Source organism: Crinia signifera, chromosome 11 (genome assembly GCF_055691185.1).
Source record: "Crinia signifera chromosome 11, ASM5569118v1, whole genome shotgun sequence".
NCBI classification, from domain to species: domain Eukaryota; kingdom Metazoa; phylum Chordata; class Amphibia; order Anura; family Myobatrachidae; genus Crinia; species Crinia signifera.
The window spans coordinates 50352624-50375596 of NC_139227.1; the positions used below are offsets into that span (position 1 = coordinate 50352624).

At 47.1% G+C, this 22973-nt stretch overlaps 2 protein-coding genes across 9 annotated transcripts in view; one reads left to right on the forward strand and one right to left on the reverse strand.

Annotated features, from left to right (window-relative positions):
- Positions 1–567: 567 nt before the first annotated feature.
- On the forward strand, positions 568–10726 carry GABARAPL2 (GABA type A receptor associated protein like 2). Its single transcript, XM_083164976.1, has 4 exons — positions 568–718; positions 3674–3729; positions 6739–6911; positions 10208–10726. The coding sequence occupies exons 1-4, from the start codon at positions 685–687 to the stop codon at positions 10296–10298; spliced, it is 354 nt and encodes a 117-aa protein (XP_083021102.1). The 5' UTR covers positions 568–684; the 3' UTR covers positions 10299–10726.
- A 1193-nt stretch (positions 10727–11919) lies between these two features.
- ADAT1 (adenosine deaminase tRNA specific 1) overlaps positions 11920–22973 on the reverse strand; it is a 29983-nt gene continuing 18929 nt past the window's right edge. For 6 of the 8 annotated variants that reach the window (XM_083164972.1, XM_083164968.1, XM_083164969.1 and 3 more), the window contains 6 exons: positions 19159–19289; positions 18079–18598; positions 17863–18002; positions 16848–16947; positions 16391–16477; positions 11920–12187 (listed from right to left, as the gene is read on the reverse strand). In XM_083164972.1, the coding sequence (XP_083021098.1) occupies positions 12055–12187; positions 16391–16477; positions 16848–16947; positions 17863–18002; positions 18079–18598; positions 19159–19289 (1111 nt within the window). In that variant the 3' untranslated portion in view covers positions 11920–12054. Of the gene's footprint in view, positions 12188–16390; positions 16478–16847; positions 16986–17862; positions 18003–18078; positions 18599–19158; positions 19290–22973 lie in introns of all 8 variants that reach the window. The other 2 variants (XM_083164974.1, XM_083164975.1) reach the window with 2 other exon arrangements.

A 22973-nucleotide genomic window follows, 5' to 3' on the forward strand; every position in this document is an offset into this window, starting at 1 on the left:
TTCTGGTGATTATTATAATACCCCTTTCACATTGCAGCTGTAACACGGCATATTGCCGTTTTTTTAGTGCTTTAAAACGTTTCCAGCAGCAATGTGAAAGCCACATTGTCAATTTACCGGTTACAGAAAACCGGCATTTTGACACGTGTTAAAAGGAGGATCCTACACGGTTCTGAGCCGTTTCACCTGCAGTGTGAACAGCTCAGAAACGGTATTTGCTATAAATGATAACCACACTTGATCCCCGCCCACAAGCAGGAAAAAAAACATTTAAAATGACATTGTATTGCTTTCTATGGGTGAAACGGGTTGAATCTGAAAGGTACAAAACGGTATTTAAACTGCAATATACCTTTACATCATGCAATGTGAAAGGGGTTTAACTGGCTTTTGACCAGTTTTAAGACACGTTTAGAAAAACGGGTTGAAAGCAGGTTTTTGCAATGTGAAAAGGGTATTACTCCTCCCCTAATGAGTTGAGCGGTCCCCCTGTACGCATTTTGTAGGACGCCACTCCCCCTCATAGACGTCACTGTGTGGGCGGGGGTTATACGCCCCTATGCCTTCTGTACGCCACTGTGTGGGCGGAGTCGGCCAAGTGACAGAGAACGTTCTTCTCCGGAAGTGTTGTCAGAGGGAGACCACGCCTTGTTGTTGTTGTCGCCGCTGTCACTGCTCGGTAACATGAAGTGGATGTTTAAAGAAGATCACGCGCCTGGTGAGAGATTAGGGTCCCCCGGGGGCTGCCTCAGTGCCCCCCACTGTCACATCCGCGCCCCGCTGCCTCTACTCCATTATACTCCGCTCTGTGCTACGTCATATGCTGCCCTATGCCTCCATAACCCCCTCCCCCACTGCCCTATGCCTCTATACCCCTCACCCACTGCCCTGTGCCTTCATATCCCCCTCATCCGCTGCCCTGTGCCTCTATGCCCCTCACCCACTGCCCTGTGCCTTCACATCCCACCTCACCCGCTGCCCTGTGCCTCTATGCCCCCTCACCCACTGCCCTGTGCCTTCACATCCCATCTCACCCGCTGCTGTGCCTCCACACACCCCTTGCCCACTGCCCTGTGCCTCTACTCCCCCTATCACCCGCTGCCCTATGCCTCTATATCCCACTCACCCACTACCCTATGCCTCTATATCCCACTCACTCACTCACTCACTGCCCTGTGCCTCTATACCCCCCTAACCTACTGCCATGTGTCTCTATAGCCCCCCATCAAACACTGCCCTATGCCTCTATATCCCTCTCCCTCGCTGCCTTATGCCTATATATCCCCCACCTCTATCCCCCCCGCTGCCCTATGCCTCCGTAACCCCCCTCCCCGTGCCCCTATATCTCCCCCATCACCAGCTGCCCTGTGCTTTCATATCCTCCCTCCACCACTGCCCTATGCCTCTATATCCTCCCTCAGCCACTGCTCTTTGCCTTTATACCCCCCAATCACCTGCTTCCCTGTGCCTCCATACCTCCCTTCCCTGCTGCCTAGGGTTACCACCTCCATCCCTTTTAATTCTGGACACATTAATTACACAGGTTCTGTGGCTGATTAAAACCAGGTGGAATGGAGTCTTGAAGTCAGCCAGCGACAGAACCTGTGTAATTAATATGTGTCCAGAATTAAAGGGATGAGGTGGTAACCCTACCGCTGCCTTCTGCCTCTATATCCACACTCCCCTGCTGCCCTGTGCCTCTATAACCCCTCACTCACTTCCCTGTGCCTCTATACCCCCATCATCCGCTGCCCTATGCCTCTCTATCCTCTGCCCCCCACAGTCCTATGCCTTTATATACACCCCACCTGCTGCCCTATGCCTCTGTATCCTCCCCCACCAACTACCCTATGCCTTTATACCCCTCATCTCCCGCTGCCCTGTTCCACTATATTCTTTGTCCCCCACTGCCCTGTATCTCTATATACTCCACACCTGCTGCCCTATGCCTCTGTATCCACCCCTACCTGATGCCCTATGCCCCTATATCCTCCCATCACCCTTTGCCTCTATAGCCTCCCTCCCCTGCGTCTCTATATCCCCGCTACCCTGTGCCTAAATATACTCTCTCACCCACTGCCCTGTGCCTCTGTATCCACCCACTGCCCTATGCCTCTATAGCCTTTATTTTCACACTTGCAGCCGCTTTAACACATGGATCCGGGAACCTATCACAGATCCATCCGGCTACAGCGGAGTTATCCGATAATGACCAGTAATGCAGTTGCATCCCCCCCTAGTCTTCTGTTCTGGTATGAAATGGGGGGGGGGGGGTTGTATTGAGAGACATACAGATCAGCATTGGGAACTGACTGCGGCACAGAGCTAGTTATGACATTAATTATTCAACATTCTATTGTAGTCTCAATATGAGTTTTACAGGTTGAGTACAAAAAAAATCCATTATCTAAATTATTCCGAAAACCATAGGCTCCCACCAAAAAATATTTTTTCTTAAAACCTACTGGGACATCTGTAACTGGCACTACTGGAGAAATAATATGTAACTGGTACTACTGAGGAAATCACATGTAACTGGCACTACTGGGACAATCATGTACAGTAACTGGCACTAAATACATGCAAGAAAATTATTATTTAGCACTTGGTGCCTGCGATTGTAGACAAACCTTGTTTCATGCACAAATAAAATATATTTGTGTGTATTTCATGTGTTTGATGTTCTTATACAACGTTTAATAATACGTTGTATAAGCACAACTCATACCTCATTCAAATATAAAAATATTCCAAAATACAGAATAATCCATTATCCAAAATTCTTCTGGTCCCGAGCATTTTGGGTAAAGGATACTCATCCTGTCTTGTGTATTACTATGCCCACATTACGCACTCGCTTTACTTCTCCCAATTTCTATCATTTATTCAGAAATACAGTGTGACATGTTTATATCCAGTAACCTGGATTCCTATTGGCTACAGAGGAGTACGCAGCGCTCTGGTACTGATGCTGCACTGTGGGGCTAATGGCGCGTTCTGTCCCAGCAGCCGTAGGTGACAATGCGGCTATGTATTGCTCCCCTACTCCATTATACACCACTTGTGGTATCATGTTGATAGATCTTCAGTGCCTATGCCGACAGTCAATAGGTCAACATTAAAATGTTGGCATGCCAAAGGTCGACATGTGTTCCAGTTCCCAGTACGGCGTCCCCTTAGCTGCGCTCGGCACACTTTAAAGGTTACAGTCAGAGACCATGTGGATGGCAGTCTATGAAAAATATCCCAAAATACTCATGATATCCTTTGCATGTCAATCTTTGTGTCAATCTTTTGTCACTGATGACCTCGGCGTGATCTGTCAGCTCTCCGGAGACAAGTGTGCTGTTGATGAGATTGCAACGTATAGAATAACATCACTGTAGCACAGAATGGCTGCCTAGCACTGAGCGGGTAACGGATGTACATTATATGCTGCATCCTTTATCAATCGGGACCTCAGCACAAGCACCACTCCGTTATCCGCTGTAACCCTCCCCAGGTGGTGTACGGGGTTAAATCCACACCGATGACTACTGTGCTACAGGCACCTGGTGGTTAGATGATCCTATGCATCAGTAATGTGCTGAACATGACGCCAGACGTGTTTATAATGAGAATGTTCCAGTTACAGCTCAGGTTGTTGGACTAACTCTCTTTCTTCTCCTTTCAGAACACAGGTGCATGGAGTCGGCAAAAATCCGAGCCAAGTACCCCGACCGCGTTCCGGTAAGTCATTGTATTTTCCTGCTGTGTGTTTCCTGTGGCGGCTGATTAACTATTCATTGTATGTTGCTGGACTTTGTGCGCTGACCCGATATTTATAGTAGACGGCTGCCCATTGATTCCCCTCCAACCAATCAGGAAATCTAGTACAACTATGACACTTTCTGATGCCGTCACCAGCCTAATACATACCCACCCCATAGCCACAACCCGGGGACAGGCAGCTGTGATTTCTGGTTTTTCCAACAGCTTTGGGGTGAGTGCAATGACCAATCACAAGCTGAAATCTATTGATGGGATCAGTCCCCTCAGTGTCGCTTTAAATGGCGAATGGAGTGCCTAGCGGCTGCGCTGAGTCACCCCGGGTATAACGGCTGTATTAAGAAGCCTCCTCGCACAGAAGGGTAGTGGTTAGTATGTAACATGTAGGTGGTAATGCAGCTTTACATGGTTCCTGTAGTGTAATTAATCATTCCTCAGATTCCCCACATTCCACAATCCTTCATATACATGAGCTCATAGGGACAGGGACAGTCTCTGCAGCATTTGTTTTGTGCCTGCGGAATGTGCACCCCACATCCGAGCAATCGACATGTAGCTGTTATTTCAAGGACGGCGCCAGGTAAATGGCTGTAGCCGATTGGCTGCTTTGTGACACTAGTCCAAAGCTTAATCTGTCCCCCGCACAGAGGGTATAGTAAAGGTTCATTAAAAGTGATCTTAATCAATGTTGGGCTCCCATGGTTAAAACACATTTACTTACATTTTAATAACAGAGGCTGATTTTTTTTTTAAATGCGTGTGTTATAGAGGGTACACACGGTGAGATATGCACTATTTTTCTATTTGATTTGCTGGTACTTATGTAGTATCTGGGCGCCCGATTCTTTGATTGTATGCCTTAACTTAAGGCATACAATCAGTGCGATGCGATATCGCATCGCATCGCATGCGACCATATCGCATGCGATGCGATGACCCGATTTTCCCATAGGATTCAATGTTAAAATGGACTGAGTCCATTTTAACATGGAATTCAATGGGAAAAAGGGGTCCTTTTCATACCCCTACTATCCAAGTGGGCATGGAGTTGGATATAAACCTGTGGCGAGCCACCGAGCCCGAAGCGTGGCGAGCGAACGGTATTCTGTGTCCCCTCGCGGGGCTCGCCACGCTTCGGGCTCGGTGGCTCGCCACAGGTTTATATCCAACTCCATGCCCACTTGGATAGTGGGGCAAGGAACAGGACCCCTTTTTCCCATTGAATTCTATGTTAAAATGGACTCAGACCATTTTAACATTGAATCCTATGGAAAAATCGGGTCCATCGCATCGCATCCGATTTGGTCGCATGCGATGCGATGTGCCTGATCCGACCCGATTTCTAAATCGCGCGCCCAGATACTACATAAGTACCGATTTGCTTATAGAAGCAAAATCAAATGGAATGCACATCGAATACTTTTAGCAGCATTCGATGCAGATTTGATCCCAATGCGCGCTCCTGTGTAGTGTAAATCGAATAGAGAAATAGTCTTGGCAGCCAAGGCTATATAGTGGAAATCTTATGGTAGATAGTGCAAATCTAATGTGTTCTCTGCAGCATTCAATTAGATGTCCATCTCCTGCCAGAAGCCAGTGTTGATCTAATAGCACATCGAATGAAAGATTGGATAGAAAATAGTGGCAATCGGAAAGGAGTAGAAAAATCTTTAGAGCAGGTTGAATAGTCTATATATAGATGGGATTGGTTTGGTCATGGACACCCACAGAGGGACAAAGTGTCGGGATTTCAACTGCATTCCATATAGATATATAGAGAAATCGAACCATATGTACGCACCTTTAAGCCTGAAAGCCCATCGATTAAATGATTTTAATACATTTTGATGGATTTCAGTTCGTTCTTATTCACCCAGGTTCCAAGTATTCTGATGAGGGTAGGGGTACAGTAATGCCCCAGACATACTATACGATAAGCGGTGCCGCGACACAAAACGACCCGTGGGTAAACACTAGGCAGTGATCTAGTTCAGGGACGTCTCCGGGACCCCTGACATGACGTCACTGACAATATCGGCAGATTGGACTGGAAGTTCAGCCGATCAGGGGTTATAGCTAATGATCTGCGGTAGCACGCACCGCTAACGATATAGTGGGTACACATATCGTATAGTTTGTACCCACCTTGGTCTCGATTGGTCGCTGGGAATAAGTTACAGCTCACAAACACATTAATGATGTCAAAATTGTTATTACATCTGTATTCACATTTCCGTTTACAATGTTCCAGTTTCGGGGGGCAGTAATGAAGTCGCTGCCCCGGTGATTGGGAATGTTAAAGATTTAACCTTTCATTGTAGCAGATGTTCATTTACTTAAAAATATGGTACTTGTTTCCTAGCACGGCGCCCATCGTATGCCATCGCATACCACTAATTAAGGTATGCGATGGGACCCGATTTCACGTCGGTGTGGAGTTGATTTTATATAGTGTGGCGAGTGCAGCGAGCCCGAAGCGTGCTGAGCGAATGCGGAATACATGTGAAGTAATCCGCGTACACTCTCCACACTATATAAAATAAACTCCACGCCGACGTGGATAGTGGGGGTATGAAAAGGTCGGAGGACGCATACCGCTGCGCTCGTCACGCTTCGGGTTGGCATTCATAGCGGGGGTGGCGTTAACAATGGGGGTGCATTTAACATAGTAATCACCCATCAGGGTGCCTGTACAATTAAAAATCGGGTCTGATTGCGTCGCATGCAATGTGATCGAAACTATGGCATAAGATGAAAATCGTGGGCACCGTTCTAGGAAACAAGTACCAAAAATATATTATTTGGCAAACCATCTATATCTAAAAGAATTGATCAGCGGTGAAATGCATGATGGGTCTGTGTTCTAAGTTCTCTGCATCGACCGGTTATATCAGATACTACTAGTCCCCGTTAGTGTCGCTGTACACTCTCTGTGCGATGGCACACACTAAACCATTTTACAATTCCCAGGTAATCGTGGAAAAAGTCTCCGGGTCACAGATTGTGGATATCGACAAGCGGAAATACCTGGTTCCTTCCGACATCACGGTGGCGCAGTTTATGTGGATAATCAGAAAACGCATCCAGCTGCCATCAGAAAAGGCAATCTTTTTGTTTGTAGACAAGACTGTGCCTCAGTCTAGGTGAGCCCAGGATCTGCCACTACCCGGTTTCCAGTTGTAACATACATTGGTCAACATAGATACAAAAAAGTGTCACCTCTTTGACATGTCAACAATTTAAATGTCTGCATTTTGAACATGTTGGTATTTAGACTGTCTTCCAATGCTTGCCGGTATTCTGAATATCTGGAGATCATACCGATGCCCTGTGCTGCGTACCTGCAGCATTAGTCACTGGCACGGTGTTAGTCACTGTTATTATAGCATGCCGAAGAGGATTTCTACATCTTCTACAATGTCGTAATTTGAGTAATTGATCTGCAGTCATGTGACTGATACCATCATGTGACACTTGAATCTATTTAAAAGGTTGATTTTACACACAACAAAGTTGTAGCATTCTACAGCCAATAGGAAGTCATTAGCATACAGAATCAGGTTATCACAGGGAAGGTGAGAGGCCTACACAATGCCAGGAGTTGAAAGTTATGAAAGTACACACAGACATAAGTTCCATATAAAAAAAAAAAAACACCATTAGAAACAGGCAAACCAGAAGTGTCAGTACTGAAGGGTCTAGACCCACATTCACCTGGCACATGTCCGCCCTAACATACCAACCCTGCCACTACTGAAGGGAAGCCACAATGTACAATATATGGCTGGGATTCAGGCCAGATAGATCCCGATATAAGTGACTTCTTTAGCACTAGCCCCTGCAGTACCGCATGCGTGGCATATTCGCCTGCCAATCAGCCAACATGACCTTCGTGTGAGCGACCATTGTTGCTTGGGGGTTATGTGCATAGAGGTAACAGAAGCTGCCATTTGATCTGTCCAGCAATGCTTAGCCCAATGGTTCCCAAACTGTGCGCCTAGGCTCAATCTACTTAATTTGGTATAGATTTTTTGGGGGGCCTAGCGGTGCCGTGGAAGAATTCTGATACTCTAGGGTGCCGTGATTAGAAAAAGATTGGGAACCCCTGGAGCCTTAGCCTATTATGTTATCCCTAAATTTAAATTCAAATACATTTACACGAAGAGTCTGATCTGATTTGTATCTGGAACAAACCATGCTGCCATTTATATCTTTCTGTGCAGTGTAAATACTGTTTGCCTTTGCGTGTAGCTAAGGCTGTATACACACGGGGGCGATTATGTTTAATATCACGGGCAATATGGTCGCTGAGTGACCATATTGCCCGCGATCAGGGCCGGCAACAGAAATCTTGGGGCCCTATACAATAATATTTCTTGGGCCCCCCACCTAATTCCAAATCAATACAACCCTCTTCTGCATGAGCCTCATTGAACCGTTCACTGCTCCAGATCCTGCTTTCAGGTGCGGGCTTCATGGCCGTGCGTCTGCGGCCCCAGGCCGTGCGCACACACAGAGTAGATGGCTCTGAGTGCCAAGTGGCAGGGCACAAACAGGAGATGGCAGTGGCACACAGTGAGTCACACTCAGCCGCACACAGATGGTACACAGTAGATGGCTGGGACGCGAGGGTCACTGACAGGCCAGGTGGTACAGGCGCTGGTCATGCCGGGACATGGAAGCTCTGGGGCCCGCCAGATTGCTGGGGCCCGTCACACTTGTCCCCCTTGACCCCCCCTGTCGCCGGCCCTGCCCGCGATGGGAGTGTGCACCGGCGATATATCGCCGGGTGCGCGCTCCCGTTTTTCACCTGTTGTGATCGCTGGTCGCAGGAGCTTGCTCTTGTGATTTCCACTGCCAGGCTCCCCCGGCAGTTTCTTTTTCAACAGCGACTATCTCTGGTCGCTGATGCAAACGGGACACTGAGCGATATATCGCTCGGCGATATATCCCCCCATGTGTACCTGACCCTCTCCATGAGAGAGAAAATGCTCTGCTCCTGGACTTCCTTGGTAAAGTGATTGCCATCACCTGTGGTGACACTTTTCTTATCAATTACCTAGCTCCCCACAGGTGATGGCAATCATACATTACCAGGGAAGTCCAGGAACAGAGCATTTTCTCCCTCATGGAGAGGGTCAGGTAAGCAGCCATGGTTTACACGTTAGACAGATTTTGGCAGCACAGATGGTGTAGTGGTTGGCATTACTTCCTCACAACTCTGAGGTCATGGATGTGCGTGCACATGTGGTAGGGAATAACTGGGGCAGTGACTAATTGGACATGTGCACATGTGGTAGGGAATAACATGGACATGTGCACATGTGGTAGGGAATAACTGGGGCAGTGACTAATTTGAATGGTCATATGTTCTCTGAACTCTCTGCAGGAATATGTGTGCACTATATAAATAACTGGTAGCAATAATAATATTCTTACACTGCCATTTAGATTTCAGTACGGACACACCGCTCCATCTAAAGGTGCCCATACACAGGTCCAATGTGGGATGATTTCAGCCAATTCACACGGATCGGACTGATATATCGGAGGTGTTTGGTGCGATCGGATCTGATGCAGGTTCCCGTGCACATCAGATCCTGTAGATCCAGGCTTCAGCACAGATGGTTTAATCAGAATCCCTCAGATACTAATTAAGTCACCTGTGCTCAAGCCTGGATATCTACAAAACCTGCACTGTTGGTGTGCCTTGAGGACCGTGGTTGGGAATGCCTGCTGTAGATCTTATATGCAGCATGTGTGATCTATTGGAATCAGATCATCAGCGGCACATCGCCTCCAATTCCCTTCAACTCCCCTGACAACTTCCCAGGAGTCCTTTTTCATGCGATAAATCATATGTAAAGAAGTACCAAGCCCTCCCGGGGCGCTAAAGGTAAAACAGGTCTGACAAGTCGGACCTGTGTACGGGGGCCTCAATGCTCTCATATTACATCTGCCCCCTGCAGTGCAGCATGGTGCCACCCAGGTGCTCAGTTACTGCATGTAACCCACACATGCTGGGCAGCTTTATTTTCACACTGCAATGTACCTCTGAGCTAGGACACACCCTAACCACACCTAACTCTCTGCACATGTTACATCTGCCCTCCTGCAGTGCAGCATGGTGTTACCCAGGTGCTCAGTTATTGGCTGCTTCTGCATATAGCCCACACATGCTGGGCAGCTTTATTCTCAAACTGCAATGTAGCTCTGAGGTAGGATATGTCCCTCTTACACCTCACTCTGTGCACCTGTTACATCTGCCCCCTACAGCGCAGCATGGTGTTTACCAGGTGCACAGTTACATGCTCTTCATTACTTGCTACTTCCAAATCCGTATCTGCTCCTTAGAATTACTGATGGATACCAAAACAAAACAATACAGTAATGAGCCAATTTGGAAAATAGTTTGTATTAATCTCCCTTTCTTTTGCAGCCTGACCATGGGGCAACTATACGAGAAAGAAAAGGACGATGACGGCTTTTTGTATGTGGCTTACAGCGGGGAGAACACGTTTGGCTATTAAACCTGTTTCCATCTTGTGACTCTTGTACATAATGTCGGTGGTTTTACCATAACACACAACTATCCACCCTATAGGTTAGAGCCATAGTAACTGGTCGGTGCGACCGAACCGGTTCTGGTTCCTCATGTTCGTCTGTGTCTAAGTATTTAATGTAAATTATTTAATTTTTTCTTTTTTCTGCTTTATAGAGAAGTCACTTTTCTGCCATAGAGACCTGCGGCGCGCTGGGAATAGGGAATGTGCCGCCGGGTTCTATGGCCATGTGATATTATGGGGTGAGCTGGAATTAACCAAACACATCAGTAGCATCATAAGTACTCAGATTATTAGTTCTAGATCTCCGACTATTAGTGATTAGTATCGTTACTCTGTAATACTGGGATGTAACTATGCACCTTTCCTGCAAATAAAACAGTTCAGTTCATTAATGGTGTGGGGAACGTGTATTAATATGTCTTGGTTGTGTTTAAGACAGTCGGATAGATTGTGAGCTCTTCGCATCATGTACTTAGATTTCTTTAACCTGTTGCTTTTCTTGTAAAATATTTTATGTAGCCACAGTCAGCAAGTGCTGAACTGTCCACTATCAGACTGACTGGCATTTATCTGAAGCCATCAGAAAACATGGCCAGACACCGCACCCTTCCCTAATCACAACTGCGTGCTTATGCAGCCTGCCCAGTCTCCATGGGTAACTGCCAGCACGTGGGAGGGAAATGTATCACCATTGGATAAGGGGAGAGATTGGGGGAAGCTCAGCACTTCCCTAAATGCAAGGCATACCCCCATAATTAGTGGTCGATCGAAGTGATGCACTGTACAATTATCTGGCAGATATGTGGGGGTATGGCCAGATAATTGGACGTTGATGTCCAGCACAAGAATGAGCTTGTTACTATGGGGCTTATTATTATTGAAACTACACATCCCAGCATGCCTTGCCATAGTATTCCCTAATAGTAAGACTGTTGCAAGGCATGATGGAACTTGTAGTTTCACAACAGCTGAAGGGCCATAGTTTGGACATGCCTGGTCTAATGGGACTCCTGCACATGTGCAGCCTGCTGCCCTCTCTTGAAATGTAGCCCATAGGCTGTGGTGGGCTAAAGCCATCTTAAATTGGCGTTTCCCAATCTCCAGAATGTGAGCTTGCTAAATCTCCCAGTTGCGCAGCCCCTATAGGAACCTGTATCAGCCATGGCTGCTGTCAGATATTGAGGGATTGCGGCAGATAGGGAGATGGTACAATCTGCACAGATGATGGGGCTGGAGAACACTTTGATGTTGCCACCGATGGTGTGTATTATCGGCTTTATTACTTAGATTATTACGTAGAGCTGGTTATGACGGCGGCAGATGTTATGCTGGGGTAGAGGTCATTCTATGCTTTAGGAGATTGCATTGCAGCTGTGAGATCTGTGCAATGGCCTCTTCTCTGAATGTGGATCATAGCTCTGTGTAATAGCATCGCCACATATGCACCCGCCATTCTCCCCTACACCTGTGGATGGAGGCATGTTATAGTGTTGGGTTATACAGACTGCCTCCCAGCTGTACCGGGGAGCAAACACTCACAATGCAGCAGCGAGGGGTTATCAGGAATACAACAAAGTGTCCACAATTCAGGGGTAAAGTCGTCCCAATTTATTTCCATAAAAGAAAGGTCCGAGGAAGAAGCAGATTATTGTGGATCTTATATGAAGTGCAGCAAGGTCTCCTGTCTATTAGCCATCTATATCTGGCTGTTCCCAGCTGCTCATCTGAAGGTCAGGTAATCCCGTGGGCTCTGGATCCAGTAGGAGAAGGCTTGTTCCCGTAACCGCTTCCAGGCCAGCTGGTAGGATTCAGCAGCGTCCTTGTAATCCCGGTACGTCTGCAGTCCTCTGCCCCTGCAGAGATTCAATCTCTATATAAAATGTGCCATAGACACCAGCGCATAATCTCTGTGTACTATAATGTAAAATTTATATGAATGCACCGCTATCTAGTGCAGTACATAGAGGTAGATTGGGCAGCACAGGGGTGAGCATTGCTGTCTGACAGCACTGAGGCTATGATCCAGTCATGACACATCTGTGCAGCGTTTGTACGTATCATCAGGATGTGGAAGGGTCACCAACTATGTGAATGTGTGTTATATACCCAACGCTATAATCGCTTACTGCTAATAAATCTATTAATTAATGAGCACTGAATATGCAATTGCATAAGGATTATGGTGGAATATATATATATATATATATAAATAGAAGGAGCTGGTGCGGCACTCAGTAAAGCAATAATAAAGCAAACTCACGGAGCCATAAAGTTAGGACTGTATGGCTCCGTGAGTTTGCTTTATTATTGCTTTACTGAGTGCCGCACCAGCTCCTTCTATTTGTATACCCCATTGTGAAGGCACCAGGACTCTATTGCCGATTTCATTGGGAGTGCCGGACCAGCACACTGTTATATATATATATATATATATATATATATAAAATGTTTCTTCTTGCTGGGTATTTTTCTGCCCACCTGTCCTCTACATCCAATAAAGGTGGCTCATACCTCAATGCCTCATTAGCTCCTGACTTACCCGCCCCCACTTTGTGTAGGTGACAGGTGCGGTGGTGCAATATACCAGCCCATAAGTCATATACTATACCCAGCTCTGCCCAAAGCCTACTGCTCAAACAGACCACACCTTGCACACACAGCTGTCCTGCAGCAAGTAATCCCCCTCCACCTGCCACACTGTAGGACCGTGATGGCTAACCTATGACATATCAAGGCAATTTGACTGATACGCGTCTGACCAACCGGTGTGCGGAGAGTGAAAACCCAGAAGTGAACAAGGGAACTGGCTAAGCCAGCACGCATGCTGCACCGCCAACTGGAAAGGGACATAGGGGGGCATGGCCTGTCTGCTGGAGGGAGCAGAGCTAGCCTTCCAACAGGAGACGCCAACAGCTGGGTCATGGGAGATGGAGTGCCAGTGTCCTGGGACTGCCCTGGTGAAGCACGATGCTACCGCCACCCACCCCGCATGCTCCCACTCACTGTGTCCCCGGCCCTGTCCGTTTGGTAATGATGTACCCCTCCACTTTGTAAGGTAGGGGGGGCTGGGTGGCAGGATCTATAATGGATCCCCCCCGCTGAGTATATATTGTTTGTACTTGTATTATATGTTCTGAGGGGGACAGAAAGAACATGTGCGATGGAAACAGTGTGGGGTTGTTGTGATGGGGGGCAGTGTGGGATTGTTGTGATGGTGACACTACAGTGTGGGCCTGGTGTGATGGGAGAGACTACAGTGTGGGCCTGGTGTGATGGGAGAGACTACAGTGTGGGCCTGGTGTGATGGGAGAGACTACAGTGTGGGCCTGGTGTGATGGGAGAGACTACAGTGTGGGCCTGGTGTGATGGGAGAGACTACAGTGTGGGCCTGGTGTGATGGGAGAGACTACAGTGTGGGCCTGGTGTGATGGGAGAGACTACAGTGTGGGCCTGGTGTGATGGGAGAGACTACAGTGTGGGCCTGGTGTGATGGGAGAGACTACAGTGTGGGCCTGGTGTGATGGGAGAGACTACAGTGTGGGCCTGGTGTGATGGGAGACAGTAAGCGTGGGGCTGTATATATAAATAGGTACTCGTTTCCTAGCACGGTGCCCATGATATTCAGTTGTATGGCATTGTATTCAATTTAAAATTGTATACCATTGTATATGGCATACAATGCAATGCGATTTTAAATTGTATATACAATTTTTAATTGTATAAGCACCTTAATAGGTGCTTACAATGTTAAATGCACCCCCACGCCACCGCCACTATCAACGCCAACCCGAAGCATGTCGAGCGCAGCGAGCCCGCGAGGGGCGGCGGTACGCGTCCTCCGACCTTTTCATACCCCCACTATCCACGTCGGCTTGGAGTTGATTTTATATAGTGTGGCAAGCGGACGCGCATTACTTCACATGTATTCCGCGTGCGCTCGCCACACTATATAAAATCAACTCTACGCCGACGTGGATAGTGGGGGTACGCGTACCGCTGCGCTCACTACGCTTCGGGTTGGCGTTGATAGTATGGGTGGCGTGGGAGTGCTTTTAACATTGTACGCACCTATTACGTTGCTTATACAATTATTTATCTTATAGGGGGCACATTTAACATTGAAAACACCCATTAGGGTGCTTATACAATTTAAAATGGTATATCATTGTAAATGGCATACAATTCGATGGTATACAATTTTAAATTGTACAATGGCATACAATTCGATGGTATACAATTTTAAATTGTATAACATCGGCTAACATCGTATCGCATCGCATGCCATTGTATGCGATGTGATGGACACCGTGTCGGGAAACAAGTACCTATAGCATACCTCCCAACAGTCCCGATTCCAGCGGGACAGTCCCGATTATGAGGGCCTGTCCCGCTGTTCCTTCTGCGGCCGGCAGTGTCCCGCGGTGAGGGGGGGCTGTTGGGAGTCCCCCCTGTCGGCTGCTAAGCAGCGGGGAATAAACGCTGTGCGCATGCACACAGTGTCTATTCCCGCAGCCAGGGGGCTGGGGGCATGGCTAGAGGCTCATAGAGCCTCTGGGTAATGCCCCCATAGCGGCAAAATGGGGGCGTGGCCTCACGGGAGAGCCACGAGTATAGGCCATGCCCCCGGAATTAGGCCACGGGTCCCGGGTCCAGCGCAAAGAAAGTTGTGAGGTATGCCTATAGATACATTGAAACTATAACTCTTTATTATTGCTGATCTTTATTATGGCTGCAAATATCACCAAATTATTGATATTTCTTGAAGTGACATGCGACTCGAGGAAGACTACACCTTTTTCCATTTTTCGACACACCAAGCTGACTCAGGTTAGCCATCACTGCTGTAGGAGGACGAGATCGGCAATAATCACCTCCCCTTGTCCATACGGTCACTTGCAGCATGCAGAGAGAGCCGCAGCTTGTGTACACAGCCCATTCGCACTACACAGGTTTCCATAGATAAGCTACTGGCTGACTAGTCGCATATCCCGTGTTTATAGCAGTTTGCCCTTAACCCGGCCCATTATGATCATTTTTGTTAGAGATATATATATATATATATATATGTATCTACATCTATATCAAGACAAAACAAGGTTTTGCCGGTCGCACTTGAAGAGTAATATTGTTAATTATGTTTAATGCCCCCCTAGGAGTAGATAATTGATTTATGGTGTCGTTTTAACTTGGGGGTGTGCTACCACTGCAAGTGAACCAGAATCAGGCCCAAAATCCATACCAACAGTATTCTTTATATTTCATCAAATACTTTATATGATCCGAGTGGCAGTGTGTGAATCCAATCAGAGATCGGATAAATGCAAAGATTAATAGATGAAAATATAGTATTTAATAAGTAACTATTATTTATTATCCTTTAGGTAGTAATGTGGATTGAGCGCAGCGCGTGGAAATAAACGTTTGCAGCAGAATGGGTTTTTCTGAGTAAACCTGTAATTATCAGGAATACGGGCATCTTCTGTGCAGTAGCCCTTTAAATGCAGCTGTAAAATAAAATAAATTATTCCCATTGGTGGGATTACAGGCGTTATGTTGGAACATCTGCAGAGGGTGTGAGGAGGTTAGATCACTTTATTTTAACGTTCCCTTCTGCTGATCTGTCCCGGTGCTCAGAAAACAAACCAGCATCCCCAGGGAACATGAGCCTCATTCACAGACCGGCCTCTGTGCGCTGATTGACAGACAGACGTTAGCCAAGTTTTCCAGACACCGGCGCCAGCCCTGACTTCAGACCAGCTAGTGTATTTATGTTACCAGCATCGGCAACGATTCGGGAGTGGCTGTGTTTAGGGAGAGGGGACTAAAGAGGCACTTTTACAGCTACAGAAAGGGATAATTACACTATGCGAGATAACAACAGCTCCAAACAACGTCATGTATGACCGACGAGAGCAAGAGGATCAATACGCAGACCCGTTATCATTTAGGTTCTGAGTAAAGTCTGCAAGGAACGACAGTCACATTCTCTGGGTAATCTAACAAGTGTCATATACATACTAAGGTGCAGACAGGGACGTAGTAGATGGAATGCTTACCTGAGTGACAGCGGGAGCTGCTCCTCTGACAGACTCTCTACCAGATGCCGGAATGTGCTAAATAATTCTGCTTTACAGATCCGAGATCTGGGGAAACAAAAGGGGGTTATTCTAGTTCACTAGGAAAGGCACAATCACTCTCTAATGGACAAAACCATGTGCACTGCAGGTGGGGCTGATGTAACGTGCAAAGAGAGTTAGATTTTGGTGTTTTATTAATTATGTGCAGGGTAAATACTGGCTGCTTTATTTTTACACTGCAATATAGATATCAGTTTGAAGTACAAACCCCACCCAAATCTAACTCTCCCTGCACATGTTACATCAGCCCCACCTGCAGTGCACATGGTTTTATCCATTAGAGAGTGATTGTGCCTTTCCGAGTGAACTAATACCCAAGCGATGGAGGGGACACAATGCAACATGACAGGAACGTATGGTGCAATATAGCTCCTACCTAGACTGCGGGGTCCCAACTGCTTTTCGGGTTGTCCCTTGCCTGTACCCGTTAGCAGTGACATCCAGAGGCTGGTCTGGTACAGCACACCAACTAACAGCTGCAGCAGAGAATTCACAGATAGGGAGTCACCGGTTACTGCACATCAGCAATAAAACAATGACACAAGCAACAATGTGTAACTTGCATGGAATCAATCGATGCTAATGGCAGACTGCTGGCTACGCAGGACATTGGTATAGAGGCGATTTCTGCTAAAACAGCATCTTACAGGACAAAAAGGCATATCTACAAGCAAGGCCTTCATATCATTACTGCGCATTAGTCACCGGGCACAGGAGAAAGCAATTTTGTGGAGTCAATCGTTCGTGATGTCACTAGGTCTGCGTGACTGGGCAGGCAGCATTCTAAAAACTGCAGCCCCTCACGGTGTTTAGGTCACATGTGCACTAATGGTTAATTAGAAAGGACACTTAAGGGGTGATTCAGGTTGGTTTGCAAGAGCAAACTCCTTTAATAAACAAAACCATGCTGCACTGCAGGTGGGGTAGATGTAACGTGCAGAGGGAGTTACATTTGGGGGGAGTTATTTTGTTTCTGTGCAGGGTAAATTCTGGCTGCTTTATACTAACACTGCATATATAGTTTAAACACACCTCACCCAAATCTAACTCTCTCTGAACAGGTTACATCAGCCCTACGTGCAGGGCAGCATGGTTTTGTCCATTGAAGGAGTTTGCTTTTACAAACCAACCTGAATTAGGCCGTTAGTAACACCTGTGAGCATTGTACCTGTAACCACCAGGTTTTATTTAGTGGTGTAACTGTGGCTCAGTTAAACATGGCTCCTGTCACACTAACCACTGTGATAAGCCTGGGGGCTCAGACTTCTGCAAATTAGCATTTTAATGTAAAGATTTAGAATGACAACCCGGTTATTATCCTGGGTAAGTAACAAGTCTACAAATGGAACGCACAGGCAAACGGTACCGTGACTCGCCTATGACGGCCTCACCTGCGCCACCAGGAACAAGTCTCCTCACGCCGTCCTCTGCTGTCAGCGCATCCCGTCCATGCTGGAATTGTAGGTGCGACTGGGCGATCTGTGGCGTATGTACCCGAAATCCTCCTGGCAAACCTGTTACACTCTGGCACCTGGAGAACAGAGCACATGTCACATTCCTGGCCTCACCACGTACACAGCAGAAGAGGAATCGCGCTCATACAATACCTACTGTGCAGGGCCCTCTCCATGGATAGCAGACTGAACGGACACTTCCCAACCACCAGTGAGGACAGATAGATCGGCTGCTGCAGAAAGTGCGTGAGCAGCGCCCCCTGGCACCCCACCACGTTCCACCTCGCCATTTTATCACTGCAGGACATGGATAATGTGCGATCTCCCCGGCCTGGCTTGACGCGCAGCACTCCCACGGTGTGATAGTCCACCCCGGGGCTGTGACTGTCCTGAGCCTCACCGGGGACACACTTGGCTCCAGTTCTGTGCACATCCGTGGGTTCTCTGACTGCGCACTCATGTTCCCCGCCAGGTTCAGCACTTTTCTCGATTCCGCCGTCTCCGCCATCTTGCTTTATCCTTTTGTTCATGGGTGGGGACTCGCCCGCCACCCGTTTCCTTTTACATCCTATGTCCGCAGAGCTAAAAAGTCTTGGCGGCTCTTTTGACACTGCAGCGGTGGGACACAGTTGGTCCTCTAGGGCAATTGTGGGGATAATGGAGGCATCTCCGCCTGATGAGAAACAGAGCACCGAATGGAACGAATTAGGGTTTTTTGTCTATAACAAGGCGCAAAGGGGACATAATTAAGTATTTTTACATTCTATTATATCACCTGAACACCGTGCGCTAAAGTGGTACTACGGGCATGGGTTACGGTTATGCTAAGGTCATAGGCACACAACCAATTTATAAATTAATAATGACAATTGAAAAGAAATACATAATGTATGTCACAGAGGATACTACATAATTAAAGTGTCTTTAACTCTTAAATGTATATTTGGAGACATGGCTAACGTGGTGGGGGGGGAGGGGGTGGGACTGTCACTGGAGTAGGCACTGATGTAAACTCCTCCCCCCCAAATGTAATTGGGGGCAGGACTCTCACACATACAAGGTTCTGAGTGGCCAACCTGGTTTTGCCGAAGTACGCATTGCCGCTCTAATTCCCCCAAATCTCAGCAGCTGCACAATCCCGCAGCACGGATGGCGTAATGGTTAGCATTGTATAATAAGGTACAGTACGCAGCGTAGTGCAATAGTATCACTGAGCGCTAGGCGGGTACTCACAAGGTGTGTGACTGGTGAAGAACACGAAGGACACCTCTGACTTCAGCATCCACTTGGCGGAATCACCTGCAGGAACAAGCACGGAGTCTCCGCTGCCGGACAGAGCCAAGGACAGTTGGTGGAGGAGGTACCTGACCGAAGAGAAGAACATGGATTTATATTCTATATAAACACAGGCCAAAGAGTCTTCTACTCTATGAAGCCAAGTGTCTTGTCTGCAGGGTGAGAGCGGTCGCCAGTCTGGTCCCTGGATAGTACTGGCAGATATATGTGCCGCTGACTGCGCAGACTGCACTATGACAAATAAGGATGAGCAAATCCTTGCCTTCTATTTCCTGGTTATTCCCCATAAGGCTGGCGAGTCCCCTTATATAGAGATCATTTGATTAAGTGTATCTGCTTGTTAAAGCTAATGTTTTATCAGCCAATCATGGGGGCAGTAACTCAATGGGGGGAATTTTTTTTACATATTGGCCTTTATTCAGATCTGATCGCAGTATTTATTTATTTACGGTTTTTTATATAGCGCAGCAGATTCCATTGCGCTTTACAATTGTAGACAGTGATAAAACAAACTGGGAAACAACAGACAAACTTGGAGGTAAGGAGGCCCTGCTGCAAGCTTACAATTTATAGGGACGTACAGTAGCGCACCCGGGGGGTGTTTCCGAGTACCCAGACCCCCCCCCGATGGAGCAAATATAATTTTTTGCTACTCGAGCATCTGCCCATAGCTCCGCCCACTTGCCGAATTAGGCTCCGCCCGCTAAATTGCGGGGCTGTATAATGATGGGAGAGCTAGGATATGGGAGATGCATGGCATCTGCCTAAACTGATCCAAAATCTTTTTTCAGCAGCAGCCATGACATCAGGTCAGGTACCTGCTCCCTCTGTTCTATATATAAATATATATATTATTTATGTATATTTATATATACAGTACATATTTATTATATAGAACAGAGAGAGCCGTTCTTGAGTTTGAAAGTGGTCAATAAAGATCGAAATGTCACATCAGACAGCCATCTCTATATCTTGCTCTTTTAAAAGCCTTGCGAGTGCCGCCGCCATCCTCCTACACCTGTGCATATCATGTGCAAACACACAGGAAGGCACCCAGGCCATACTGGTACAGCGATAAAAGAGGAGTGCCAATCACGATATTATATTTAAGATAGATAGATTTTATTATTTATTCCATCTGGAACCCCCCCTTTACAAATCCTGCGTTTGCCCCTGACATAGGAGGGAAACACAATGACAGGCACCAGTAATAGCATAGCTTGTAGGTCCATAAGGAAAGCTTTATAATACATAAGTGCCTCAGAGGGTTGTATGTATGGAACTTGAATATGATAGGCTTGCCTGAAGAGGTGAGTTTTCAGGGAACACTTGAAAGTTTGGAGGCTAGTGGAGAGTCTTATTGTCTGCAGAAGGGGGTGGAGCAGCCCTATGAAAATCCTGTATTAGTGAATGAGAGCTGGTGATCCCTGCACCAGAGAGACGCAGATCTTGTGAAGAGCGAAGTGGTCGAGATGGGAAATATTTTGTGACAAGTAGACATATAAGATGGTGTAGTATGGTTAATAGCTTTATATGCTAGTAGAAGTGTTGGTACTTATGTAATATCTGGACTCCCGTTTTTCTTATGAGACCGCGTCCCCTCGCGGGGATCGCTGCGCTCACCACACTATATAAAATCAACTCCATGCGTAGTTGGATAGTAGGGGGTATGAAAAAATGGGGTGCATTTAACATGGGAGTCCAGATACTACATAGGTACCGAAGTGTTTTATATTGAAAACGGTAAAACACAGGTAACCAATGGAGGGACTGGCAGAGCGGATCAGCAGACAATGAGCGTCTTGCTAGGAAGGTCAGCCTAGCAGCAGTACAAATTTGTTCTCAAAATGGGCAAAACCATGTGCACTGCCGCTGGGGCAAATGTACCATGCAAAGAGAGTTAAATTTGGGTGGGGTGTGTTGAAACTGAAATCTAAATTGCAGTGTAAAAATAATGCAGCCAAGATTTAACCTGCACAGAAACAAAATAACACACAAATCTAACTCTCTCTGCACATGATACATCTGCCCCACCTGCAGTGCACATGGTTTGGTCCATTTTGAGAACAAATTTGTACTGCGATCAGATCTGAATAAGGGCCATGGTCAAGAGGTTCTTTTGCAGACAAAACATCAAAATGGGTTACACATACATGGCAATGAGGTCAGTGTACTCCGGGGACAGTAAGTCACCATATCCCAGTACAATAAGGCTTTTCTGGAATTTGGGGAGACGGTAGATTTGCAGCACGAATGTACATCCGCCGAATCTCCCGCAGCCGTGTGACGCCATCACGTCACCATGAGCCAGAGTCTCTGAGGAATGTCTCCAGCCCTGGTTCTCTCCACAGCACTAAGATTTTGGGTTAATAAGAGACCATTGGCCCGCTATTATGCCAGGTGCGGGGCTATATGCTAGCACCAACGCTGCTACGGATGTAAGTAAACAGGGTGACAATAACGCTATAACACGCCCTTTATAGTGGGGCGGCTACATGTTTCCAATCTGGAGTTTGCTGAGATGTCTCTGGATGCGGGTGGCCTGTACTGCACAGTGAGGGACAGTGGCTGCTAGTGGTAAAGCACCTGATTCTATATACACCATGCAAGACACCGGCCATCTTGTTGCTGGTAACGTGGCAGCTTGCTGCTTCCATGGCGACAAAGGGCTGCAGCTAGTTGTCAGCCAGGAATAATATATATTATTGTGTTATCACAATATCGTGTGTGAGAGCATATCATTTCTTTAATGGAATATTGCTATTTGATAATGGCAGCCTCTGGTTATGGGACGGGGTTCTAGGAGAAAGCCGTCAGGGTGCTAGAACTTTTTTGGCTGTACATAAAACATCACATAATGGGCGAGATTCACCAATAATCCCCAGTTCACATCGCAGGCATTAGCATAGTTAATAATCGCATATGCAGTAACATATGTGATTATTAACACAAAAGCGATGCCCGGCGATGTGCACCGGGTCCCCCCCTCCCTGCTGGAACCCTTACACAGCTGTAAGGGCTCCGGTTCCTCCTCCCTGCACTCAGAAGTGGTGCAGGCAGGAGGAAATCACTGGTCCAAGCAGCACAGCAGGAGGCTACCCGGACACAGGTGAGGGGGTGCGGCGCAGATCGGCAGGGGGCGCACGGGGCGGCGGGGGACGCGAAGGGAAGCCCATAGGCTTCCATGGGGTTACGCCAAATAGGAACTGGCGTAACACCCCCCCCCCCCCCCCCCCGCAGCAAAGCCCCAGCAATGGGGCTTTGCTGCATATAAAAATGTGGTAAAAACCCCGAAAAAAGGGATTTTTGTAAGAACTTACCGTTCGAATCCCTTTCTCTGATATGGTCCTGGTGACACAGCTCAACACTGGGATGTAGGAGGGTCCGAAGGAGCCAGGCACCTATCCTAAAGTTTTAGAGGGTAGGCTCCTCCCCTACTGCATCCCTGGACTCTTCAGTTCATCTTTCAAAGCCACTGGAATACATTAACTCAGTACAAACGCCTGCACATATTATATGCACATTTTATAACAGAAAACTGTTAACTTTTAACCATTTTAACATGAACATCATGAAACTTCTGGCATACTTACTGAGCGTAAGGGAGGGATCGCTGTGTCACCAGGACCATATCAGAGAAAGGGATTCGAACGGTAAGTTCTTACAAAAATCCCTTTTTCTCTTTCAATGGTCCTGGTGACACAGCTCAACACTGGGACGTTCCAGAGCCGGTCCTTTGGGAGGGTACGCTC